The sequence below is a fragment of the Petromyzon marinus genome, chromosome 38 (assembly GCF_048934315.1).
Source record: "Petromyzon marinus isolate PM22_M1 ecotype Great Lakes invasive population chromosome 38, UKy_Petmar_22M1.pri1.0, whole genome shotgun sequence".
Classification (NCBI taxonomy): Eukaryota; Metazoa; Chordata; class Hyperoartia; order Petromyzontiformes; family Petromyzontidae; genus Petromyzon; species Petromyzon marinus.
In genome coordinates, this window is record NC_133704.1 from 6,711,687 (window position 1) to 6,737,712 (window position 26,026).

Genomic DNA, 26,026 nt, shown 5'->3' on the forward strand with positions numbered 1-26,026 from the left:
ATATAAAATAGAACGTTTTTATATATTTCCAATCGTACGCAGTTCCGTGCCGACAAAACGCAAACCAGACTCCGCTCGGAAGACCCCGCAGGATAAATATTTGAGTAAGCCTGAGCGTAGGCTGAGCGCCTTCCAAATACTCGGCGGTGGGTGACCGCAGCCTAATCACAAACAGGCCGCGTAACGAACGCCACGTGGGGCTGGATCTGCCCTCGCACGAAAGTGAACTTGACGTTCGTGCGCGCGTGCCTTCGTTTGTTCATGCGCAGTGGCAAATCCGAGACGGTGCTTTTCTCGGAAGTCATTCACGACACAATTGAGATGATTTATATGAAGAATGAGCCGAGCGAGGTTGCATGGAAATTTTATTTGGTTCCACGCAGAAGATAGGTTTGTTCGCCATGGGAACAATTGTGCCCCTTGCTGCGATTTGATGAATTGTCGGGATTTGGGGTCTTGATTCGAGTCGGGAAATTTAGTCTTGTTGGTCTCGTTTACATTGTCTCTCTCTTTTACATTGTCCGTCTCATTTGACTTGTTCAAATCATTATTTGTGTTTAAGTGTACAATTAGGCATGTAACTACGCATTGAATCGCTCTTTGAAATTGATTATTACACGTGTGATACTGAATTTAATAATGTGGTTGACAGTGGTTTACTTAACTAATTGTACAAACCATATGTAATTTCTATGTTCATATTATATTTTGGCTAATGGAGCAAAAATAACTCAACACATGAGACACGTAAAATAAGCAACAATTAAAAGGCTATAAAAATCAGACAAACAAAAGAAGTCTTGCGACCTGGAATCGTGACAATTAATTGAATCACCGGGAGGTGGAGTGTCAATCATTAGAAGCCGAGTTACAATGATTCTCATTAAATACATCATCATCATCATCCACGATGTATCCACTGCAGGATAGATGCATGCCTTCCCAACCCCTTCGCTATCTCTCACGTTGCATAACGCACAGATCCAAAATCGCATTGTGAATTGTGTCGTCTTGCGCGCCGACAGAGCGTTGGTGGTGTTCAATGCGATGGCGTCGCGTGTCGTGTCTGTCTGCAGGTGCAGGTCCTCCTCTACTTCCTGCAGATGGAGTCCATTCAGCCGTCTGAGAGCAAACGACAGAGTCGCCTGCTGATCTAGAGCGGGTCGGCCTGCGCACCCTCCCACTCTTCTCCATCGTCATGGGCGCAGCGTTTCCGTTGCGCCCGGAAACAGCTCCCCTCCTCAACAGCGCTGGCGCCCGTCATTCTTTTTGCCAAAGCCAGCGTTCGCATTCCTCCACCTGCAGGGTTGGCCCTACCGTGGCGTACATCGATCGACCGCGGGTCTCTCAGACCCTCCGCGCAAGTGGACGTTTTGTTTTGCGTTTTGTTTTTGTAAAACAAGCCAGCTGTTAGTTTGGCTGAAGTGGGAATCGTGCAGCTTAGCCCATTTTCCTGTCTCTCCATCCGTCCCTCTGCTGGAACAAGGGTCTTTATATAAGTCTCGGTGGATCTGGAGGCGTTGCTATTAAGTATTTTCATTTGAATTTGTGCAGAACCAAAATGCGTCAGTGGATTAATGGTAAGGAGGCACTTGCCCACGCCCAGCGCTTCCAACCCTGTGTGCGTGCGTGTGCACGCGTGTGCACGAAGCCAACGAGATGTTAATAATCACGACGATGACAAATCGCCCCGTGCCTGCCGAGTGCAGAACACACACCCTGGCGGTTACGGTGGACATCCATAGGCATCCGCATTAGCGACTCAACCGTACATGGTACCGCGGTGTCTCCTCTCTGACCCCCAAGAGTTATTCGTGGGAACAGGAGCACAAGCCCTGATGGACAAACTCAAAAGCGTGAATTTTGATTTCAGTTTGTCTATTCGCTGTTGAGAGATTTTCATCCTTGTCGTCATCATCACGTGTCATTCCCAATCCGACTCGTCTTGGGATCTCCATCTCCACGCTTAGTCCGTCCTGCGAACCAAACGGCTTCGCTGCATTGTCCAGACACCCACGTGTTCGTCTCCCTTGCCGATCTCTTCCCCCTCAATCTCACCAGAAAGGGACCACGGGCCAACGTTCAAAAGAATGTAAAGAGCAAGCACGATTGATATAATGAGCACAGTGATTACATCTTTAGTCAATGAACTGCTAACGATAATCCTGCAGTAAGCGTGATGATGCAGTTCAATCGTCCCCTAATTGTAATGGACTAATTAGACGTTGTGAAACCATGTGGCAGGGTTTCCGTCAATAGCTTTTATCATTTCAGTGCAGGACGTCGGAAGGCGTATCAAATTCTAATCGGTCTAGACTAACGACAAACGACACCATCAGGATTTCAGACGGGGGACATCTCAGGGTGCAGCCTCGTTGCGTTTAATGTGATGTCCATTTAAGCGTGTGTATGTGTGTGGTGGGGTAAAATGTGGGAACTCCCCATCTCTGGCAAGTTTGCCCAGCGTAGTAGAAGAGTCGGCCAAATACCCTATTGGGGGGGGGGGTGCCCTAGAGTTCACTTCGGTGGAGACCCTTCTGCCAGCGTGGCTAACCGTAACCACGGGTACAAGATGGAGCCTTCCCCTTGCCGATACGCGTCTAGTCACAGAGAAAGGCAGGCGCTAAGCTGGGATAAACACGTTGCTTGGTTTTTCGTTTTGGCAGAGCTGCCGCATCAACCGATGGAGGTGCTTCACGATACACCAAGAGCTGGGGTTGCCACTTTTGATGGTTTCAAAAAAACCGGGACACATCACGGGATGAAGAATATCTCACAATACCTACCTATAGAGGACGAAGTTACTTCATGTAGATGCATTGTCGAGAGTGGTGCATCAGTAACGCAGCTGACGAAAACCGGGGCTTTCAATTTCCGGGAAGACTTATAGATTTCCGAAGACACCGAGCTAACTATCTTTAAAAACAAATAGAACAATCCTGGGAAAACCAGGGCAGGTGGCAACCCTAGCGGGAGCACGGGTCGAGCGACGGGTATTTACCGCTGACACTCCTGTCCAGGGGGGGGGGCTCCCGAGATCGCGAGCTCCAAAGCGAACGAGCGTCGGATGGTGCAGCGGTCCAGCGTCTTGGAATCGTGTGACCGATGAGCCCACGGTAGCGGCGGATGCACGCACGCACGCACGATGCCACCGATGAGGGAGATTTGGGGGGGGAGGGGGGGCGATGAACGCCTGGAGCACACCGCTGGGCGCTTTAACCAGCTCGGCGCCAAGCATGGCACATTTGTATTGAAAACGTACAAAGACTGCACGCATAGAGTGCAGTATATGTGTGTATTACACTTTGTAATGTTGGGCTGCTTTTCCAGCGGCTGCTTCTTCACGTGGCTCACCTGAGATTTGCTCTGTGGCCCACTTGTGCCCATTGGAGAAGGGTGAGCTGGGCTCTGCTAACGGTGTGGGGGCGGGGGGGGTTTGTACAAAATCTATGCCAAACCAGCTTTGCAAAACGATCCGGGGGACCAAACGGTGATTGAATATTCTACTGATTTGTTTTTCTTTCATGGCGTGTGAAGGGGTCACATTATTGTTGGGTTTTTGTTGTCTTGTTTCGAATTTTAAATTATTGTATAATGTTTTGTGTAAGACGGCGGGGGGGGGGGGAACTTAAGTATATAGCTATGATGTACTTGGTTGTTACTCGTAATGAATGCCTATTTTTTGTTGTCTGCCGTATGTAGATTCAATCTGTAGTTTCTGAAAGGTATCCATTGACAATGTAATCATAATTTTGTAAGTTCAACTCTCTCTTCTCCATGCCCTGCACACGTTAAGCCACTTCTACAATTGAGCGGGGTTTTTTTTCGAATATAAACTGCTAAGTTAACATTTTTTATTCAGCATATTATATTTAGACACTTTCGGCAAGCTGTTGCGTCTCGTACTCTTGAGATGCTGCGTGCAAAAACACAGTACTTTTTTTCTGTTTCGTGTTTGTTATCAATATTATTTTGTTTGAAATATTTTTTTCTGCATTTAAAATGTTCTAATACTCTTCTTGCCTGTATATAGCACAATGTTTTTATGAACAGGCCTCCCCCAAGGAAGGCACTCGATGTGAACTCCTGTGCGTCTCTGTGTCTGTCTGTCTGTGTGCGCGCGTGTGTCTATTTGTGTGTGTGTGCTGGCGAACAGCACTTGCCCCAAAAGTCTGTGAGGGGGTGGGGGATCTTTGTACAACATCGTGTATAAAGCTCCCTTCTTGAACCATGATGAAACCAGGTACGGAGAGCGTACCCAGGCAATGTTAGATGGGTAAGTGGAATTTTTGCGTTGGGCATTGATTGGCAAAGGCCAAAACGCATGTCTCCTCAACCACTGACGACCATGCCAAACCTCTCATTAATCCGGCTTACAACTTGCACTGTTTTACCAAAACCTGCAATTGAAAAGGTTTTACGTATCCGCACTAAATCTGCTGCATTCAGAGGATTATACGGACAGCTTTTACAATGCAATGATGTATACGGACTGGTGCTAATTACTTTTTTGGGCAAGACTCAATGTAAAATAATGTGTTGTGACAATTCCTTTATTTTTACATCAACACATTGCTTTACCGTTGCCGGATGTTCACCGTCGCTCGGCGTTTAATAAACAACTTCAGGACGTTGCAGGATCGGTACAACATATCCAGACGTGTCGTATGTTTTGTGCTGGTCTATCTGGAATACGTTTAAATACTTCCTACACATTTATTTGTGGCATAGTAGGTTGCGTAGGTATAGGTAGGTTATGGTAAAGTACATGCTTGGTTAAAAATATATATTAGTTCTAACATTTGCAGTGATTTAGCACCTCCTACGAAAACAGAATGACATACTTGGACTGGCGTATACGACTGTTTTTCAAAGCGGCATTGATGTGTATGTTATCGGTATATAGGGTACCAATTTTACCCTTTGCAGAAACTTATTGAATACATTTTTACATTGCGGTACCTGTCTTTCGGGAGGGAATGATGTTTTTCAGAGGGTCACGTGTGGTGGGGTAAAGTGTGGGTACTCGCACCTCTTCCAAGACTTCTGGCCAGTATGGATGGGTTGGCCGAATGCCCTCTAAGAGAGGCGGCAGCGCTCGCTATAAACATGTCCGTAGTGAACGCGCTACCCCGCCTGTTCAACCCCCAGCAGTGTCACGACACAGCAAGTCACCGGTACCAGCGGGATGGTTGACTAGTTAATTAGCGTTTGGATCTTTCGTGACTGCAGGAATTACTCTTTGGTTCTTTCGGTAAAGTCACGTAAATAAATTATTTTCTTTCTACGTGAAAATAATGTATTTTGTTTCTACGTGACTTTATCAAAAGAACCAAAGAGTGATTAATTAGGGTTTGGGATTCGTATCGTATCTAGTTTGGGTGTGCTCATCCTCTTTTTTTGGCCATCAATTGGAACGTGTCACCTTTTGATTTTGGCCGCTATTAATAATATCTGCCGCTCATCCGCACACTGTGGTGGGGGCTTGATTATTGGAGTTTGAGAAGGCCCACATCCTGGAGAGAAAGTGAGCCTTTCTTTTTTTTGTACACAAAAAGTCATGGCGAAATACTTTGGAAGAGATTGTCTTAATTATCACCCCCGCCAACTTGGCTGGGGTTAATTGAACCTATCTGCCAGCGGGTTCAATGATTCGGCGTAACCCGCGCTTCTCCGATGAATGATCGCCGCCATTCGATTCAAGAGTGGATTTCGGTTTTAACGTTTGGGGCTTGTGAGAGCCCATTGCGGCGACATTAGATTTGAAAATCATCGGTATTTATTGCACGTAAATTAACGCGTGTGGCCGTGGGTTTTCAGAGTCCACTATTAACAGATGAGCCGATTGCATCGGTGCAATTTGTTGATCGATCAATTATTCTTTTATCGCCGACCTCATGCAAAAAGTGAATATTTTGGCTTCAAAGAATTAATGTACCGTCAACACCTCCAATCTGGACCATTTTATTTTTTTAAACCATTTTCGCGTGGTGCGTGATAGGCTTCCAGTGCCACCTCTTGGTCATTTCGGTAAATGTGAGCTGCAGCAAAAATGTCCGTCGGAGTTGATTTGCATATAGGGTACACAAAGCAATAGCCCCATTGTGTCTCCAAGTATAAATGCTATGTATTTCAACCCATCAGCCTATTGAGCCAGCAGCATTTGTGTAAGCAATTTTAGATGGCAAACATTCTTGAATGTCGATAGCGGTCAGGCCTCTTAAACACATGCTGATCAGTTAAATAATTGTAACTGCCAGATGTTATTGGCAAGAGCACTGCGCACAAATTATCGTCCGCAAAGCCAATAGGCTCTTTAAACCCTGATGCCCCCACGTTTTTCCAATTCAGTGACTTTGCGGTAACACGCAACAACACTGGGCGTAGGGTGTAATCTACGATCCAGTCGAGGATTCGTTCAACCGTTCGTGAAAGTGGATTGACAAACGGGAGTGATGATCTCGCCTCTAATCTCACCAAACGGCTCTCTGATGAACCTTTAGTGCCATCTAGTGGACACAAAACGCATCTAATTTCGCGGTGCATTTAAAATATTGTACTATAGTGTGGCTTTAAATCGAAGCAACAAAAAAACAATAACCATTCTTTATTATGTTCAGCTTGTACATGTTGCGGATCTGTCACGACCAGTCGACTTTCATTGTGCCCAGGGGCTCTACTTGATCAAGCACCCCCCCCCACCTCATCAGGCACAGAAAGTTTCTCGTTGTTTACAGAAAGTGTTACAATGTTCTAGATTTGAAGGTTTCGTGACTGCAAGGATCCATACTCTTTGGTTCTATTCGGTAAAGTCACGTAGGTAAAAATAAAACAATAAAAAATCACGACGTTTCGGCCACAACACAAGTGGCCAGTTTGGTCCCTTCACCTGATGAAGGCCACTTGTGTTGTGGCCGAAACGTTGTGATTTTTTATTGTTTTGTTTTTACCTACGTGACTTTACCGAATATAACTAAATAGTATAGAGTGTTAGAATGTGTCTATTGCTGAGATGTCCTCTACCATGCTATGAGTAATCGATTACTCTAGCGATTACCACATCGATTACCCAACTAAGGTGATAGGCGGGGATAGTGATGTCATCGGCATTCTCAGCCACGCCCCACTGGGCGTGGCTTGTAGGGGGTTTCCAGCTTTCACTGAGCAGGAAATATTTAAAGGGCCTTGAATAACCGACCACAAAAAATGCAATCACACTTTTCAGTTAATGAATCGACTCCATTGGCTAGCCACCAACGCGGCTCTAATTTCTCGTCACCCTTAGGCAATGCCAAACTGCCTCTTCACACAGACCACAAAAATCTTATCCCTGTAAAGCGCCAGAGGCCCGAGGCAGCAGCAGCAGCAGGAGGTAACACCGTGGCTGTACTCTGCCGATGCTTGCTTATAAGCGTGTGGCTCTCAAGTTCCATGTATCGCCGCGCTACCTTACCCCGGTCCCGTTGGGTTTGTACAGGGATTTACCAATGTGATCGCCGACTTAATTTCTTTTTGACATAGACCAACTTTATTTTTGTACTCGGAAACTGTCACGCCAGACAAACATGGTTTTTTTTTGGTCTCTTGACGCCTCCTATCGCCAACAATTAGCCGCCGTCCATTGTAACGTGTACATTTGCCTACGTAGGTGGTCTTGCTGTTTGAAAGTTGAACTCACAATTGCTCATGGTTGTAAAATGTTTCATCTGCGTTTAAAAAAAAAAATCTTTGTTTTGTACATGATGAGTATAAATAAACTGCTGTTTTCAAGTTTCCTTTTGTCATTTTAGCGCATGGGTATTTTTTTTACAGCCACTTTTAATCCCAATTCGAGAATGTTATTTTTATTGTGTTCCTTCAACCTTTTGCAACGCTGCACACGGTGGGGGGAAGCTTGCCTTTTCTTTTTCATAACTTGCCAACAACAGGTGGCCTAACCCAGAAGGCCATGCTTGGGATTTTTTTTGTCATATCACCATTGCAATGGAAACTTGGGTGTTTTGGAGAATGACTCACAACCATATAAACACACAAATCACGTCAGCCTATCGTAAGCTAAGCAGGGTTCAGACTCGTTTGAACCTGGATGGGTTACAACGACCAGGGGTTATAGCTATTGGGGCTGCTGAGGTGTGGCCCAAAGGTGCCAATGATGAGTGTCACAGGGACCTGTACATGGTGGCCATATAAAAATACAAACACCTCCCGTGTAGCCCAAACATACTCCTGGGGCAAGTGCTGCTTGCGAGTATGGCATACGAGGGGGTGGGTGGTTAGCACGACGCCGGGCCCTCTATCTCCCGAGTGACAATGTTTACACACTCCACCAAATACTCATCTGAGGCCGAATTGACCTAGGGGAGGACTTGGACCGGTTCAGTAAGTCATTGGTGGTGGCCATGAGCGGGAATCGAACCCGGGTCGCTGAATTCGTAGCGCAGTGCGCTAACCACAACAACGACTGCTCCCCATACATGGGGGTACTGACAAGTACAAACATGTACCTGGTAATGGATTTGGGCAAACATCCCAGAGAATGTCAGGTAATACTAGGTTATTGAAGGCTTGGGCTGTGAAATGGCCAGATCGCAGTACAGAATCTATCCGTGTGGAGCTCTGTTAACCCTTCATAAGATGCATGGATGTTTTATGGGTACAGTACTCTGGTTTTCTTCCACACACCAAACACCACGCAGTATGAGAATTGGCAAAATGTTCCAGTGTAGAGCACCCTCAATGAAAAGGTGTCTTGAGATTCAGTGAGGCTCTCTTTGGTAAATAATAATGATGCATCACTTGACTCGTGTTACCCTCCAAAAATAATTGCATTGCCCTTGCCTCCTGCAGTCTTAATGGCGTCTCAACTGGGAAAATAACTCGCAGATTATATCGGTTGGAAGAGCTTTATTAAATTTGTCACTTTCCAATAGGGTTGTGTGTCATACTTATATACATCCATATATACATTTAACAATACATGCCTGTGATAAACATTGACTGCACACTTTGTTCTCTGCTGGCTTTGCTAAGATGTATTATAACCTTTAAGATGACATGAAGACAAATCACAGTTGCTTTCATAAACATTGTCACTGCTGGCGGTGAAGTTATGCCCAACAGCTGGCGTGCAAGTGAACCCGCACACCATTTCAAGCCTGAAACATGTGATGCTGCGATGGCAGTGGTGCAAAAACACAACAGAAAACACAAGACATTAATCAATAACACCGCCATAACGTGGAAGAATTGTATAATGAGTTAGTATGTGGGCAATGGCAGAGGCCAGAGGCATGGAATGAATAGTTGGGAGACTACACTATACATCACTAGGCTCTGATAGAAAATTCCAACTGTTATTCACTCAGTCCCTCTGGCCACTACACCTCTCTCCCAACAAAAAAGGGACGATTTCCAAAATCGCCGCCTGTTATTTCATTACATTTCTTCTTTCAGACAGTGTTTTTGACGAATATTTAGATTTTTCTTTCGATCTTAAATAGCAACTGAATATTCGTGCGCCTTTTGCGAAAAGCATAAACGGAAACACTTGCACAAATAAACGCACGTGTAACTGTTCAGGGGTTGTTACTTTTCAAAATACATGCAAAATAATCGAATGTAAAATGGTTTCTTTAAACTAATTTTGTTAAAACCAGAAACATAATATACTTAAATTATCAGAAAACGTAATCTTGTAATCCATAAGTTATATATATTTAAGATTTGCGCAATACACCGATGAACAAACCACCCGGAATGTGCCAGATTTAGAAAGCCAAGCCGCAACAATCCTGGACAGTGCTTGGATGGGCAACTGCCATGCAAAAAACAGGTGTTAAAGGCTGTTGCGAAGCTACATTGTCAGCAATAGGGCAGTGCAGTAACATCTGCTGTTGTACTCTATTCTATGCTCCAACGTCAATGTTCCCCACCTTTACCAACCCGCACTGGTCACAAAACCATTATGGTCAACCCCCACGGCCCGCACAGTGTGGGGGAGGCCCTCATCCAGCAGTGGATTGAGAAAGGGCCGTACATGTACATACGCGACACATTCAACCGCGGGCCTCTCGCGGTGCTCAGCGGAGGTAATAATCGATCGCCGTCGAAAAAGCAGCGAATCCTGCGCAGCCCAGTACGCCTGCCTTCAGGCCAGCTGAAAAACAAGAAAGGGTAAGGGGTACATTAATCTGGGATGTTGCCGCGGTGTAACGGTCAGCACGCTAGACTCGAAAAGTCAGAGGTCGCCGCTTCCGTCCGATCTGCCGACGCGGTAGTTGAAACAATGGGGCAAGTTTCTTAAATCCCTCCCATCGGTTCTGCACACCCAGCCGCTATAAATAAACGGTTTCGACACGGTCAGTCAGTCGATTGGCAGGTTGCGTGCTGGTGTGGTAGAGTGTGGGCGCTCTGACTTTTTTCCAACACGCCTGTCTCAACGTGGAAGAGCAGGCCAAGACAACATCTTGGTAGGGTCGGCGTTTGACCATTCCCTCCAGCAGTGACACGAGCAAGCAATTGGATGGCTGCCCCTTTTACCTCAACCCAATTTAAGCACTATTACTATAATCCAAAAAGAAAATATTTGGTGCCCACGCAGTGTTAGCCTTTGACAAAACCCGACTTCATTTAGAACACCCGTCAAATGCCGCTTTAATGGGATTAAAATATATATATATAAAAACGGCAAGTTCCATCGCACCGAGTGGTGCGCATGCGAAGGTAACCATATATGGCTGCCACTGCCACAGACTTCATCACCATGCCAAGGAATGTAATGTAGCTGGAGAGGGGCCGGGGAGTCCCAGAGGGGCAGAAAATGGAAAATAGGCTGCAATCATCTGTTGCCTATTAAGGTATGAGAATGGAGTGCTCAGCATGCACAGTTAACATTATCCAGGCTCACGGTGCAGCTTATGCTTGGCACGAATGTTACTGTTTAGTCACTTTTAGCCGCAAGGTGGCCCGAAAATAACTGTAAAGTGCAGGGTTTATTTCAGTACGAGGCGTGTACGGTGTGTGATAGTATGATTACGAGTAATGTGATACATTACTCTCAAAACACCTCATGCTGCTGTCCAACCAGCATAAATGGGTACAACCAGATAGTTGATTGACAGATCGTGTGTGTGGTGGGGTAAGGTGTGGGTGCGTCCATCACTTCCAACAGGCCTGGTCAATGAGGAAGAGTAGACCAAGTACCCTCAAGAAAGACTAGAGTTCTCCTTAGCGGAGACCCTTCCGCCAGCAGTGGCACAAGTAAGCAAATCGCAGGGCTGCAACTCTACCTTACTCTCAAAAAACGTCCAACAAAATATCGGCTATTACATCGCAACTCGGAGAGAACATCCAGCAGTGTATTGACCAAGGCTGACGATGATGATTATAATGACGACGGCGGTGACTATTTTGCACCAAAACACGATTTTGTTTCAATTGAAAGCCCACGGCTGCGTCTCACCTCGAAATCCGATGATTCCTCCTGTGGCACATCCACTGAGCGTGCTGTTCTTCCAGTCCGACACTCCCCGATACTGAGAAGCAAAAGGCACCAGTGAATTCAAATCAGCCTTTAAATCCTCCACATCTGCTTTTCATCGCCGAAGCAGTATAATATGCCTTTAAATACCGTACTCTTGTGTCACAGAAGCCTCAAAACAGCAGAGAAAAACATCTTTACGTGAGCTTCCCCCCCCCCCCCTAATATAACATGCAGGTGTCACTGAATTAACATGTGGATAATTCTTGTTACATTCCATACAGAGGGTTCCCTATGCACATAATTGGAGTTATACAATTTGAAAATCATAGAATCTTACAGTGAGGGAAAAAAGTATTTGATCCCCTGCTGATTTTGTACGTTTGCCCACTGACAAAGAAATGATCGGTCTATAATTTTAATGGTAGGTTTTATTTGAACAGTGAGAGACAGAATAACAACAAAATCCAGAAAAACGCATGTCAAAAATTTTATAAATTAATTTGCATTTTAATGAGGGAAATAAGTATTTGACCCCCTCTCAATCAGACAGATTTCTGGCTCCCAGGTGTCTTGTATACAGGTAACGAGCTGAGATTAGGAGCACACTCTTAAAGGGAGTGCTCCTAATCTCAGCTTGTTACCTGTATAAAAGACACCTGTCCACAGAAGCAATCAATCAATCAGATTCCAAACTCTCCACCATGGCCAAGACCAAATAGCTCTCCAAGGATGTCAGGGACAAGGTTGTAGACCTACACAAGGCTGGAATGGGCTACAAGACCATTGCCAAGCAGCTTGGTGAGAAGGTGACAACAGTTGCTGCGATTATTCACAAATGGAAGAAACACAAAAGAACTGTCAATCTCCCTCGGCCTGGGGCTCCATGCAAGATCTCACCTCGTGGAGTTGCAATGATCATGAGAACGGTGAGGAATCAGCCCAGAACTACACGGGAGGATCTTGTCAAGGATCTCAAGGCAGCTGGGACCATAATCACCAAGAAAACAATTGGTAACATACTACGCCGTGAAGGACTGAAATCCTGCAGCGCCCGCAAGGTGCCCCTGCTCAAGAAAGCACATATACATGCCCGTCTGAAGTTTGCCAATTAACATCTGATTCAGAGGACAACTGGGTGAAAGTGTTGTGGTCAGATGAGACCAAAATGGAGCTCTTTGGCATCAACTCAACTCGCCTTGATTGGAGGAGGAGGAATGCTGCCTATGACCCCAAGAACACCATCCCCACCGTCAACCATGGAGGTGGAAACATTATGCTTTGGGGGTCTTTTTCTGCTAAGGGGCCAGGACAACTTCACCGCATCAAAGGGACGATGGACGGGGCCATGTACCGTCAAATCTTGGGTGAGAACCTCCTTCCCTCAGCCAGGGCATTGAAAATGGGTCGTGGACGGGTATTCCAGCATGATAATGACCCAAAACACACGGCTAAGGCAACAAAGGAGTGGCTCAAGAAGAAGCACATTAAGGTCCTGGAGTGGCCTAGCCAGTCTCCAGACCTTAATCCCATAGAAAATATGTGGAGGGAGCTGAAGGTTCGAGTTGCCAAACGTCAGCCTCGAAACCTTAATGACTTGGAGAAGATCTGCAAAGAGGAGTGGGACAAAATCCCTCCTGAGATGTGTACAAACCTGGTGGCCAACTACAAGAAACGTCTGACCTCTGTGATTGCTAACAAAGGTTTTGCCACCAAGTACTAAGTCATGTTTTGCAGAGGGGTCAAATACTTATTTCCCTCATTAAAATGCAAATCAATTTATAACATTTTTGACATGCGTTTTTCTGGATTTTGTTGTTGTTATTCTGTCTCCCACTGTTCAAATAAACCTACCATTAAAATGATAGACTGATCATTTTTTTGTCAGTGGGCAAACGTACAAAGTCAGCAGGGGATCAAATACTTTTTTCCCTCACTGTAAAGCCCTTTTTTTCCTGCCATGTCCGAGCTGAGCCAGGCCAAGCGGGCTCCATGGTACGGGTGGTTTTCCACTGGATATCTGACGTGCCGAGGCTATACCAGACCATGATACGCTAACCTCACTTGACATTTAAATCTGGCTCGGGGTCAAACAGGGCCAGGGTTGCGGCTGATGATGCGCTCGTTGCGCGTGACATCAGCCAGTACAATGCGGGGACATGGCGTCACCGTGTCGTCTACATGCGATTCGACTAATTAATTGCATTTCAGTGGCACGGCTCGGCTTCTGCAATGGAAAAAAAAACAACCTGGAGCCTCCTTACCAACGTCAGTCTGGCTCTGCACAGCTCTGGCTGGGCTCGGTTGTATCGTGGAAAAGAGGTATTCCATATTCGATTCAATAAATGTAATGCGACCTTAAAATATATATATATTTTTTTCATAATCTACTACTCACCGACTCGATAACACACTCGCTGCAGGAGAACATCGCTCCAATGATCGCAAAGTTTTTTGCGTAGGACACACTGCGCTGGCCCATGTCCTTCAGCACCTCGCGGGCCGTGGGTGTGCGCATTGGGTCCTTCGGGTCGATGCCCACGTTCGAGTCAATTCCCGCTGTGAAGATTCCAAACGCTCCGCCGAGCACAAAGCCTGCAGCAGAAAAGACGAGCGCACGGAAGAAACAAGTCTTGAGTTAGTCCTAGGCCTCCCCGTCAACTTGTCGCCCTTTATCCCTCTCCCTCAAACGTTGTCCACTTGGCTAGTGTCACTTTAGTCACCCCCCCCCGCCCCTCGTTCACTGCGTATGTATGTTTAACTTCTTTCGCACCGTACATAGCCGTCTGTGCTAATCGGAAGTGCAGTGTTGTGTCTATGGGCAATGTTGAATAAATGGGCAGTGTTGAATCCATGGGCAGTGTTAGTCTATGGGCATTATTGTACTGTATAACTTCTTTCGCACCGTACGTAGTCTACCGTGCTAATCGCAGGTACGATTTACGTCAATAACGCACAAACACACCACTCAAAACAATGCATTTGCAACACATGACATTCTTCAGATACGGTACTCATTACATGTCCTGTTATTGTACCTCCAAGGAGGCAACCTGAGCGTCCCCACCTACCACCTCCCCACCAATACCCAACACCAATGCCATTCGCCACTTAGTGACGGTGACGTTACCACGGCGCCTGTGCCAGGCTGGGTGCACTTTGAGGCCATGTGAAGTGTCGAAGGCTGACTGGTCACGAGGCAGACCCAGCAGATGCCATGGGTTGCCTGACTGAGATGACCGATAGATGCACCACCAGCTGTAACTCCCCCCCCCCCTACTGTGCCAACTTGCTGCACTTTATCCGCCCGGCGCTCCCGATAGTTGTTGTGAGCGTCGATCCTCTGCCCTCCGTTGTTGCTGCTGGAGGGCGACTGCCTCCAACTGCCCAGCAGCAGCTGCAGCGTCCTTCACGAGCCTCCTCCTCCACCCTCCCCCCGCACACCTGCGACGCAAGCGAGCGCGGCCTTGAAGGTGCAGCTCTCCATCGCCGCCTCGATCATCTTCTGCTGCTCGCTCTTGGGCGCCGCGGGAAAGCCGCCGTACACCGTGGGGGATATCTCCCTGGGCTGCCGCTTGTCGCCGACGAGGTGTCGCAGCAGGAGGCTGTACTGCACGTAGTCCTCGCCGGCCTCGGCCACGCGAGCCGCGGCTGCAACGCCGCCACCCACGCCGCTCTTCATGGGCGCCGCCATGTTGGCAAGGGTAACAACCTCCACCGCAGCCCCTCCCCCTCCTCGAGGTGAAAGGTCATCGCGGCACGCTGAGTGGACAGGAACACATGGGATTGTCAAACATTCATGGGGTTCATTATAACCCCCTATTCTTGTACAAGGAAATTTAGTTTTTTTAGGATCACACGGCGTGCAGCCGTTTCAATACAGGCAAAAACAAAAATGTGTCTGTTTGTTACAATACACCACTATAAACTACACTACTATACACTACTATACACCACACTACTATACACTACACTATACACTACTTACGGCCTTCGGCCAGGAAAGTTACAAAAAAATTGCACACGAACGACGCATTCACGCAAGCACCCGATGCTCCGTTTTGAAGTTTTAAAATGAAAAAAAGAAACAGAAAAACCCTATTATTACATTTTGGTACTGGCAAAGGAGGTCTAATGATGTAGATGCTCACCCTGAGCCCTCATTACTTTGATAGCAGCATTGTCTTTGAGCTGTACGCCTTTTGGCGTCATGTGGTCGAGCACCAATTGGGTCGAGGCTCAAAAGAAAGCCGACCCTTGGTGTGGACCAATCAGTATCAAGGACAATGCATATATTATCATAATATGTTTTTTGTTTGCATTTTGACTGCAGGTATTGTGGTTAATGCAGACATTCATCCTTGTAAAAAGGTTTCAGTTTTGTTGCCAGAAAAAAGGGGGGAAAACCCCTATTATATCTTTGAATTGAATAAGATAATTGTATTTCTTCATTAAAAGCTTATATCATTTAACATCTGGAAGACTTAATTGAAAACGACATTTCGTGTGAATTTTGGGGGTTCGATGCGGACTTTCACCTGTTTGGGATTGCGGGATCGAGATAAGGCGACGTGGAGCTGCTGGCCGTGCGAGAAGACCGCCGTCTGCAGATCGATTCCAACGTGATCGAACGTCTGTCCCTGCTTCTCCATCGTTCATACAGGGGGCGCGTGTAGGTTTGCAGCGCCCCCTGCATGAAAACGACGTAAAGTTCAGCGTTCATCACAGATGGATGAAGTCGTGCGCTTATATAAGAGTATTATACACCACACTACTCTACACTACACTACGATACACAGACCTGTCAACCCATGGGGTTTACCCGTATCCTTGCACAGGGAAATTTAGTTCTTTAGGTCCGAGCGGAGTGCAGCCGTTTCAATTCGGGAAAAAAAAATGTGTATGTTTCTCCCATGTGGATGGGACTTTGTAGGATAAACATTGAGATTTATAAGGGCACGGGGTGACCAATAAGGTCTGAATAAGGTAGGGCACTGATAACGGGATGACAGGTATGCAAACATAGTATAATAGTTGATTTGATTCTAATTATAAGCGGGTTGTTTATTTTAACAATAATATTTTTGTTAGTAGTGTACTATCGACGTAGTAATAATGTATAATTATATATTTAAAAATATATACACAGGCGTCAGGGTCGGGATCGAACCCACGACCTCTTGAGTACCAGGCGAGGCATTTAATATCTTGCCAACAGTGAAATAAAATCGCATTCTGAACAAAACAAATATTTAAAATATATGTTTGTTAATCGTGGTTTTTATGAGTTCTGGTATGATATTCAGATTAATGTAACTGTTGTGTCTACAGCTCCTAATGCTAAAAATCAAATCACACTATGTTATAAAATAAAGGTTTGCTGGCTGGAGGGTGGGAGAGAGGGTCACATCCAAATAACATGCACGTTGCTAGTTTTAATAAAACAAGAACATACTCAACGCATTCGTCAATGACACTGTGACCTTAAAATAATAAATTACTGTATATAATAAGCGACATTTTGGACAATGGCCCTTCTTCGTAACTTAAAGGTGGTGGATAAGATAAGAGTTGGAGACTGCACTTTACACCATGGGGCCTGATCAGAATGGACAGGCCCACATCCAGCAGTGGATTGACAAACGTGCAGCATTTGTGGAAGCAGGAAAACTCAGGACCGGTTTTGAGTTATCTGAGTCTCATCAACAGGATCTGGCCAGTTAAATGCTGTTGGGTTGTCTGGCTCAAAATTGAAGTTCATTTTGTTTAACCAGGTAATAGCTTAAGCCTCATTTACGAGAGTGACCTGGGTCACCCAAATTACACCAGCAAAGCAGATAAAGTAACAAAACTAAACTTTAAATTTTACTAGTGTAAGGCCCACTAGGCTATACAGTATAGCTATTTTCAGAAGCGACCTGGCCACAAATGATAGCCCAACGAAGTGGCTTATCACGTGGATATTTATGACCCCCAAATACTCTAAAACGCATGTTTTTAAATGTGGATGGAAAAACCGGAGGATCCAGACAAAACTCCACGCAACCACGGGGAGAACATGCAAACTCCAAATGTACATCAGGCGTCAGGTTCGGGGTCGAACCCACGACCTCCTGTATACCAGGCAAAGTGTTTAACATCTCGCCAGCAATTAAGTAAAATAGCAATCTGAACAAAACATTGTATCTCATTGCATAAACATAAAGCAATATTAAATTGAAGTAAAATATTCCCTGCAGGGTAAATTGGCTCTGGCTCCCAGATCGGTCACAGCACAAATGACACAACTAAGCTATACAGAAACATTAAACAGATAAAGGTTGACTATAAGAACTAACATGTCAACAAACAAGGCGATAAATATTGTATATATCTAAAGCAAGTTAAAGTGTAAAAGAAAATCGACAGCTTTGCATTAAATGTATGTACAGTATGTTGAACTTTTTTTCACACCGTACGTAGCCAACCGTGCTAATCGGAGGTGCTGATATTGTGAATTAGATGGGAGAATAACCAAAATACATTTCGTTAAGGAATGGAATTCCAAGAGTTTGGTACATTAATAGGAAATAAGAGGCATGAGTTGTTTTTTTTATCTCTGTACAATGCATTTGTGCTGTGGAATGTCTAAGATTTTGTGGATGGTAATTTTAAAGGCAACAGCCCATAATTTATCACCACGTTCTTGGGTATTCGATCGTTTGTAATGTTTGTAAAAACTGCCAACATTTAGAGTACTGTATAAGGACATGTGTGGTGCATTAGCAATCCGATTACGTCTGATGATAATCGAGTAATGCGATTCTTTGGCAGGTGAGTCGATTCTCAACAGCATGTGGGTGTGCTGAAGTGGTTGTCTCTAAAACGTGGCATGGTTCCAAGTCAAACGTCTCTGTCTCCAATTCCAAAACAATCCATTTGTGGAAATTCCACATTATTATGGAAGGTATTCCACTAGGTATAATGAAAATCAAGACACTACAACCACGATTAACACTGACTAATTAACAAAGTTTACCAAGAGTTCAGTTTCGACATTGCTTTAACAAACTATTTAAAAAAAACGATTTAACGATTGCGTTAACAAGGTGGTATCGCAGTGAAAGGAGGGAACATGCCAACGTAAGCATACATATTCCTGGTAATTAATGGGATTAAAGTTTAACTTTTAATATGTATTTATCCAATATAGCTTTTTGACGTTAATAAATAGAAGTTACATTCACTAAAATAAAGCTTAACAGATTCGACCAAAACGTAAAAAAGTTAATTACGTACCTCATTCAGATGGGTTATATTTTACATATTTAGAAAATATTTTTTTTATTTTACAGTAATCACTGTTTCGTTATGAAGTGATTATGGGAATTATTCATCCAGCAGATGATAGATAAGTCGTCATGGTGATTATCGTGTCTTTTTTTTAATTAAAAAAATGGTGCCATAACTTTTTGGTGTTCGCCATTCTTACATCATGTTTTTTTTTATTTAAGCCACCTGAGAAGACTTTGAGACTACACGAATATTGTTTTATTAAGAAAGACCTGGGTTTCAAAATAACAACATACGAAAAACAGCACCAAAACAAATAAAAGTTAAAAAAAACATTTAGGTTTAAAGCTTTCATGACTGCTAGGATCCATACTCTTTGGTTCTCGTCCCTTCACCTGATGAAGGCCACTTGTATTGTGGCCGAAACGTCATGATTTTTTGCTATTTTATTTTCACCTACGTGACTTTACCCAATAGAACCAAAGAGTATAAACATTTAGGTCCTTCTGACTTATTCCCCACGATGCTTCTCTCCGAAATGACTTGGAACACTTTTCCACTTGCCGCTCTTGTCACTTGAACAATAACATAATTTATATATAGAGCAGCGTCTAAATACAACAGCTTCTGCAAGTGCCCATGGAAACCCGCACAACATACACACTAAACAAAAGACATGAAATGTGCGAATAAATGTCGACCAATAAAATGTAGTCAAATAAAACTCGAGCTGGGTGGATTGAACAAGAGCCACCGCCACCACAAACCCTCATGCTCATCGTTTATGATGAGTTGTTGTTTACGAAGCTGCCTAGCAACATTGGGAGCTAATCAATTTATTTGACTTAAATCGTTTAACGGTGTGAGTTGAGTTACAGTACCGTATACATGTTTCACCTAGTTATTTTCCCAGGCATATGCTGGAAAATAAGCATTTATATTTTGGTCAACCTGTCTCATAACTTTTTGGCCACGCCACCATCCCCTCCTGTGAATGATCTCCTAAATCCGGCCAAATGTTGTGATTGTGGTCTGGGGGTATGGGGACCGAACATATTTATTTATTTAAACTTATTGTCTCTGTGATGATAATTTTCTTATGTGCATTTCTTTTCGTTATTCATCTCTTCATCTTTTAGTCATTTTTTAATTTGCTGCATAGTGGTTTTTTTATCTGTATAAGGGACTGGCCAATTAATGTGCAATTGCATGAATAACGCTATATAAAATGTAATTATTGTTATTCATGGTTTTCGAGCTGAGAGGTAGCCAGGAGGATAGCCCTACAACAATGGATTATTGAATCTATCTGTGCGCAACTTTGAGCGATAACCCCTCGTATGTGTGGGTGCATTTTCTCCGGTTACTCATGTACTGTTCAGACTTTTTGTTAATCCACTGCTGGATGAAGGTGATTATGATGAAATTGTACGGTGAGGGTGGTCCAGTTGTCTTGTGAATTCCCCCCCCCCCCCCCCCCATTTAATGCTCTAAAATGTAATAAAAAAAATAAAAGTAAGGTTTATTTAAAATGTAAATGAATATGCAAAGAAAAAATGTTAGGCGGTAAATTAATTGGGGGGGGGGGCACAAGACATCTGGACCACGCTGTATGGTAAAAACCGGTAAGTTTATTAAACTTGCTATTTTTCAAATAACACTTCCCAGGTTGCCAGGGTTTGAAGTGAGATATTTTCCGGAGCTCTAGTCTCATTTAGAGATCGGCAAACCAACATTTTTTTTTTTAGAATTCGGTAAAAAAAAATCCTTAACAATTTCAAGACCCGCCGCAATGCACGTGGTGAATAGGGGGCGGTGCAGTGCGGAATAGATAACACTGACGAGAAGCACGCTCCACATAAAGAGCACGCGTGTTAATCCCCCCCCACCCCCACCAAAAGCAAAAAGAGGTATAGTGCTAACAAAAAAACAATATCTTCTTTGGTTCTTTCGGTAAAGTCACGTAGAATGAGAATAAAATAATAAATTGATAAAATAAAATAACACAATAATATTGTGTTATTGTGTTATTTTATGTTATTTTATCAATAATATTATTGTGTTATTTTATTTTATCAATTTATTATTTTATTCTCATTCTACGTGACTTTACCGAAAGAACCAAAGAAGATGAATCCTTGCAGTCACGAAAGCTTTAAATCGAAAAAAAAACCAATATAGAGAGAGAGAGAGAATCTCTCACGATCCACAATCCTAACGACTGCCCCCCACCCCCCACCACGTGAATCCACAATCCAGTGGTGGGCGCTCCTCTCTCGCCGCGTCTCCCGCAGGCTGCTTGGAGCACGAGGGCGGTGGTTGTTGTGGTGGTTGTGGTGGTGGTTGTTGTGGTGGTGGTTGTGGTGTGGGCGTTTTGACTGCGGGTCGATCCAGCAGCAAGCCGCTCAAGGCTTGCCCCGCTGCTTCGCTACATTTTTCGGCATCGGGGCGTTAAGTTAGGAGAGGAGGAGAAGAGGAGGAGAGAGAAAAGGAGCAAGGGGAGGGGAAGGCGTTCCTCTCCAAACTTTAAGGAGGAGCAGGAGGAGAAAGAATAAAAGACTCCAGCCCAAAGCGGCGATCGTGGTAACACAAACAAAAAAAAAGAGAGAGACAACTCGCTCTCATCTTGTGCTGCTAATCCGTGTGCTTACTCCGCTCCGCTGTGTGCGTGTGTGTGGTTTTAAAAAAAAAAAGTTCTTAATTATAATCAGCCATGGTCAATCCACTGCTGGACGAAGGCTTCCCGAAGCCGTCGCCGCCGCTGTCTTGTGAGTAGTTGTTGTTCGGCTGTGCTCAATCCACTGCTGGTGGGGTGAAGGCTTGCCGAGCCTAGGCCGCCCTGCAGTGATTGATTTAATTAGTCGGTATCATCGGCCACGGGTCAATCCACCGCTGGATTGAAGGGTCTCTGCCGTGGCTCGTTCGCTGTGGTCCGTTTTGTTGTGTTTTTAGTTCATTTAATGTTATTTTTTTAACGTGTGCGTGTTTTTTTTGTGTGTGCGCGCGTGCGTGTGGTGTGTGTGGTCGAGGAGAATGAAAGATCGTTCGTGGGGCCGGCCTGGCAGGAGAGACCGAGGCTCGGTTGCGGCCTAGTCGGTCTTTTTTTTTACTTTAATGTGGTCACGATTTTATTTGAAGATTCCTCTTAATTAATGCCTCCTTAACGACGGCTAGATGATTAATATTCACCTGCCGTTGTTTCGCTTGGTGTAGATATAACTTTGAGCGTTGCCTGTGGTTTGGTGTTTCCCGACGCGGCGCTGTATAGTGACTTAACGGATTTTATTGTTAGCAGTTAACGTTCTTTTCCGTTTATATATTTTTTGCGCGTGTGTTTTTCTTTGCTAACGATAACGTTTATGTTATTTATTTTTATCACCGACTTTTTAAAAAGTCAGAAGAATTTCAACCCGACAGGAGCGTATACTGTGCACCGCGTAAATGACTATTACAATGCATGCACATATACGTGTGTGTTGTATCGAGTTAATTAACAGCGTTAAATGTACTAGCGTATTGGTAATTTTACTTTGGGGGGGGGCTTTTTTCCCTAACCAAACTTTAACAATGCATCCATGCAGATGTATGTTAAGTATAATTGTAACTGTTAGATCGCAGGATCTTGAGATGATGGTGGCGGCGTCTTTGTGAGAAGTCATTCATCCAGCAGTGGCTTCATCATTGGCTATTGATGGTCATAATTTACAATGTTTTATAGTGATCATTCAGAGTAGCAACGTGTTTTTAAATGTTTAACCTATCTGACGCACGGTTTTATTATTGTTATTTAATGCAGTTACTGTATAAATGTTAAGCGTGCTTTACATTAATTCTCTATGTATGGTATTAAACTTCAAATATGCAACTGTAGTGTTTCAAGGACATTTTGGGGGAATTATTTTTAAAAGTCACGTTGTGATGCGAGTGGCAGTGGACGTAGCATCGGATGGTGCCAAGTAGCCTTTGGTTGTTTTTGGCATTTGTCACTCAAGAATGGAATTTGCCAAACCATCCCCAATTCTGTTCGTGCGTGTGATGGCAATGCGTTAAGGAGCTAAATTCAAATATCCGAGGTCTGTTAGCCACGACGAGAAGGGTTTGTGTAGGCTATCGTTCGTGTAGTTTTGCAAAGTCTGCTCTGTTGAGTGCGTGGTTCATAGTGTGGGTTTCATGGCCACAGTTGCATTGCGGCTTGACTTTAACATCCCCCAAATGTAAGACCCTCTTGAAAAGTCACTAGATTGAGGTGAGGCCATCCCGTATAAATGAATGCATTGTTTCATTGTGGTGTTGTTATTATTAGTTGGTGCAACTGACTTGCTTGAAGTTTCACTACAACGCTGTCTTGTTTCCCGTGGCTTTGAAATGTCATATTAGTCTGGGTGATTCACTCGTCTGCTCCGAGAAACTTTCGGCTCTTTGTGGAGATTTCTTGTTTTTCGCTCTTTAGTATAACTCACCGAGTTAAATCGGTGGATACAATTTATGTTTACAACATCCTTACAACAACAACAACAAAATACTTTGTTAAGCAGTAATCATCGTATCATTGGTTTTAAATGAAGAACTGGAAGAAATGACGTGACTTTTTAGAAACACAATGTATTTGTGTAAGTTCAATAACTTTCCTCTTTCCATTTTGTAATCGTTTCTCTTTAATGGCCACGATTGGCTTAGTTTGCTGTGAGTAATGATTTGTTTTTACAGTAGCATCCTGGTTTTAACGACCTGTGATTTGGATGGAATCCATGACATACAGCGTATTTTGACTGAAAACGTATTTTTGTTACATCATAAAAAATATAAATGTTTTTGTATTTTGTGAATTTTATATTTAAGGATATGTATATATAGATTTAGCCATCCTACCTATCAATTATATATATAAAAAAAACGTTACTTAGATTAAAAGTGAATTAGAAACCATTTTTTGTTGTGGCCTGCACACCACTGGCAATGCAGTACCATGATGTTTCCTCTGTTCCCTCATTATATATATTTACGATTAAACTTTTAACTGTGCTGCCGCTTAGAATTAGTAACATCCTGTTGGGAGTTTTCTTAACTTGATGACTTATTTTTCCTTCCCCCTCACTTTGCCTTAAGCACTTTCTCACCGATGGTTTTTAGACGGGACACTTGAAGGGCACGCAGTGTCTTTTACGTTTAAAATTCCTTTCTGCCTTTTATAGACAACGGGGTTGAATGATACCTTTTTTCACCTCCTTTTTTTTCTCAACAGCCTAACGGCTTCCTGGACTTGTCACCCTCTTGGTTTGAAATAAATCTTCACTGTGTCAGTCCGGCGCATTTTTCCATTCTATCATTTACAAAGCCCCATTTGTTTTTGTAATGTTTTATATGCTTTCCTGATCCATTCCAGACACGTGTCCAAACCACTGGACTCGTCTCTTGCATATTTTCTTTAAGTCTCAATCTCCTTGTCCAAATTGTTATCTTGTCTTTAGATGTAACATATTCTGTAGTTTAGATGTCGCTGCAGTGCTTTAAAGTAGAAAAAAAAGATGAGACCTTTCAATGGGAGGTAGTCCCGGTGATTTGGAGGAAGAAACAAACAAACGTGTTCTCTGCATATTTATTTCTCGGTTTTTGCCACACGCAATTGGGCAAACATAGTTATTGCTTTCCCAACTGAATCGGGTTTGTCTGCCTTGAATCTTGCCGCAGTGCTTGCAAATAATACTATGGAATTTGTTCGTTGAGAGGTAGATGAATTCAAAAGGAAACTGGGTCGTCATAATCCATGTATATTCATTTCTGTCCTTGCACACGCAATCGCTACATGTAGATAGTATATTCTTAGTTATTTCGGTAAAGTCACGTAGAAGGGAAACAATAAAATAATAAAAATATAATACAATAAAATTCTCACGACGTTTCGACTGCAACACAAGCAGCAATCATCATCAGGTGTGAAAACCACAGCAAGAACATTTGAAAAAAGTGGCGTTTTTTTGTGCTGCAGCCGAAACGTCGTGAGAATTTTATTGTTTTATATTTTTATTGTTTCCCTTCTGCGTGACTTTACCGAAAGGACCAAGAATATGAATCCCTGCAGTCACGAAAGCTTTAAATCAAAATGTGGATAGAACTTTCCCCGTTGAATTGGGTCCAACTGTTAACGCGGCCGACACGCCCATGAAAGCCAACACCGGATTTTAAAAAGCATGCCGACCATACCTTCTTCACCTGACAGCACTCTACCTGTGCCGATACTACCCATTCTTTTAAATTTTTGCGGTTTTTGAAACGTGACCGGTTTTTGAAATGTGACCGCAGCATTTGAGTGTTTGTGAGTAATAACGCCCCTTTGCCCCCTTGCATCTTTTAAGCAATAATCATACCCGTGTCGGTTTAGTCACTGTGTACAGTGATACAATTTTATTGCACTCTGCTGAAGTTCAATAAGTGCATGTTGCGGATTGTGTAAATTATTTTTGTTATGCTAGGAGAGCTTTACAAAGACTCGAGGCTAATTTTCAGGAGGGTTTTGCATTAGGTTTGTGTGGCCAGTTCTCTTTTTAAGTAGCGGTTCACAGTATATATAAACAAAAAACTTTACCATGATGTATCACTGGCAAGTAAAATATGAACTGATCCTGGGTTCCCTTCACCACCCCACACTGACCAGCGTGGTGAGGCATCAGTTAGTGGATTTCCAAGGGATTGGACCATAAGTTATTATTTTTATATTCTTCATTGTATGTATGAACATAATTGCTCTTATACGGGAAGTAGCCTGTTTGTACTAATTTAGCTGTTTGTTATACCCAAATTGTGCTGTAGATGGCAGATAAATGTTGTAATCCCTTGACCGAATGTCCTCAAATTGACCAGTGACCGCCCACGGGCTGACGTTGGCTTGTGTTGCGGCCGACCCATATAAGCACTCGCTGTATACATTTCGAGCAATCTGTGTTTATAATAAAAAGAAAATGGTTAATACAAGAAAATATCGTGACTGTCACTGGGATTTTTTTTTTAAGAAGTAAAAGTTACTCAACTTTTTAAAATTTACATTTTATTTTCATGTAGTTGAGTAGCTAACCATTTTCCAAAATGGAATTGTTTAAAAAAAAATTCTGAGAAGACAACTGGTGTTGGACACTGATTAAATGTGTTGTTTTCACATTTCCTTGATTTGAGCTGTCTATGATTGGGTAACATTTGTGACTTCAATTATATTTCTCATTTTGTCTAATTCGCTGCATTTTATTAAGTTATTTTAAAAATATCAAAGAAACTTATGTTTTT

At 43.6% G+C, this 26,026-nt stretch overlaps 3 protein-coding genes across 14 annotated transcripts in view; 2 read left to right on the top strand and 1 right to left on the bottom strand.

The window, feature by feature from the left end:
- Positions 1-7,775, top strand: part of LOC116950195 (breakpoint cluster region protein) — a 131,625-nt gene extending 123,850 nt beyond the window's left edge. For all 3 annotated transcript variants that reach the window (XM_032967788.2, XM_032967790.2, XM_032967791.2), the window contains one exon: positions 1,077-7,775. In XM_032967788.2, the coding sequence (XP_032823679.2) occupies positions 1,077-1,157 (81 nt within the window). In that variant the 3' untranslated portion in view covers positions 1,158-7,775. The remainder of the gene's footprint in view (positions 1-1,076) is intronic.
- A 1,109-nt stretch (positions 7,776-8,884) lies between these two features.
- TIMM22 (translocase of inner mitochondrial membrane 22) lies at positions 8,885-15,236 on the bottom strand. Its single transcript, XM_032967792.2, has 4 exons — positions 14,924-15,236; positions 13,878-14,074; positions 11,462-11,534; positions 8,885-10,156 (listed from the first exon to the last, which is right to left on the bottom strand). The coding sequence occupies exons 1-4, from the start codon at positions 15,171-15,173 to the stop codon at positions 10,080-10,082; spliced, it is 597 nt and encodes a 198-aa protein (XP_032823683.1). The 5' UTR covers positions 15,174-15,236; the 3' UTR covers positions 8,885-10,079.
- Positions 15,237-20,992: 5,756 nt separating this feature from the next.
- Positions 20,993-26,026, top strand: part of SPECC1L (sperm antigen with calponin homology and coiled-coil domains 1 like) — a 41,197-nt gene continuing 36,163 nt past the window's right edge. For 4 of the 10 annotated variants that reach the window (XM_032967781.2, XM_032967782.2, XM_032967783.2 and 1 more), the window contains exon 1: positions 20,994-21,334. The gene's annotated coding sequence lies outside the window, so the exon portion shown is untranslated. The other 6 variants (XM_032967777.2, XM_032967780.2, XM_032967784.2 and 3 more) reach the window with 3 other exon arrangements.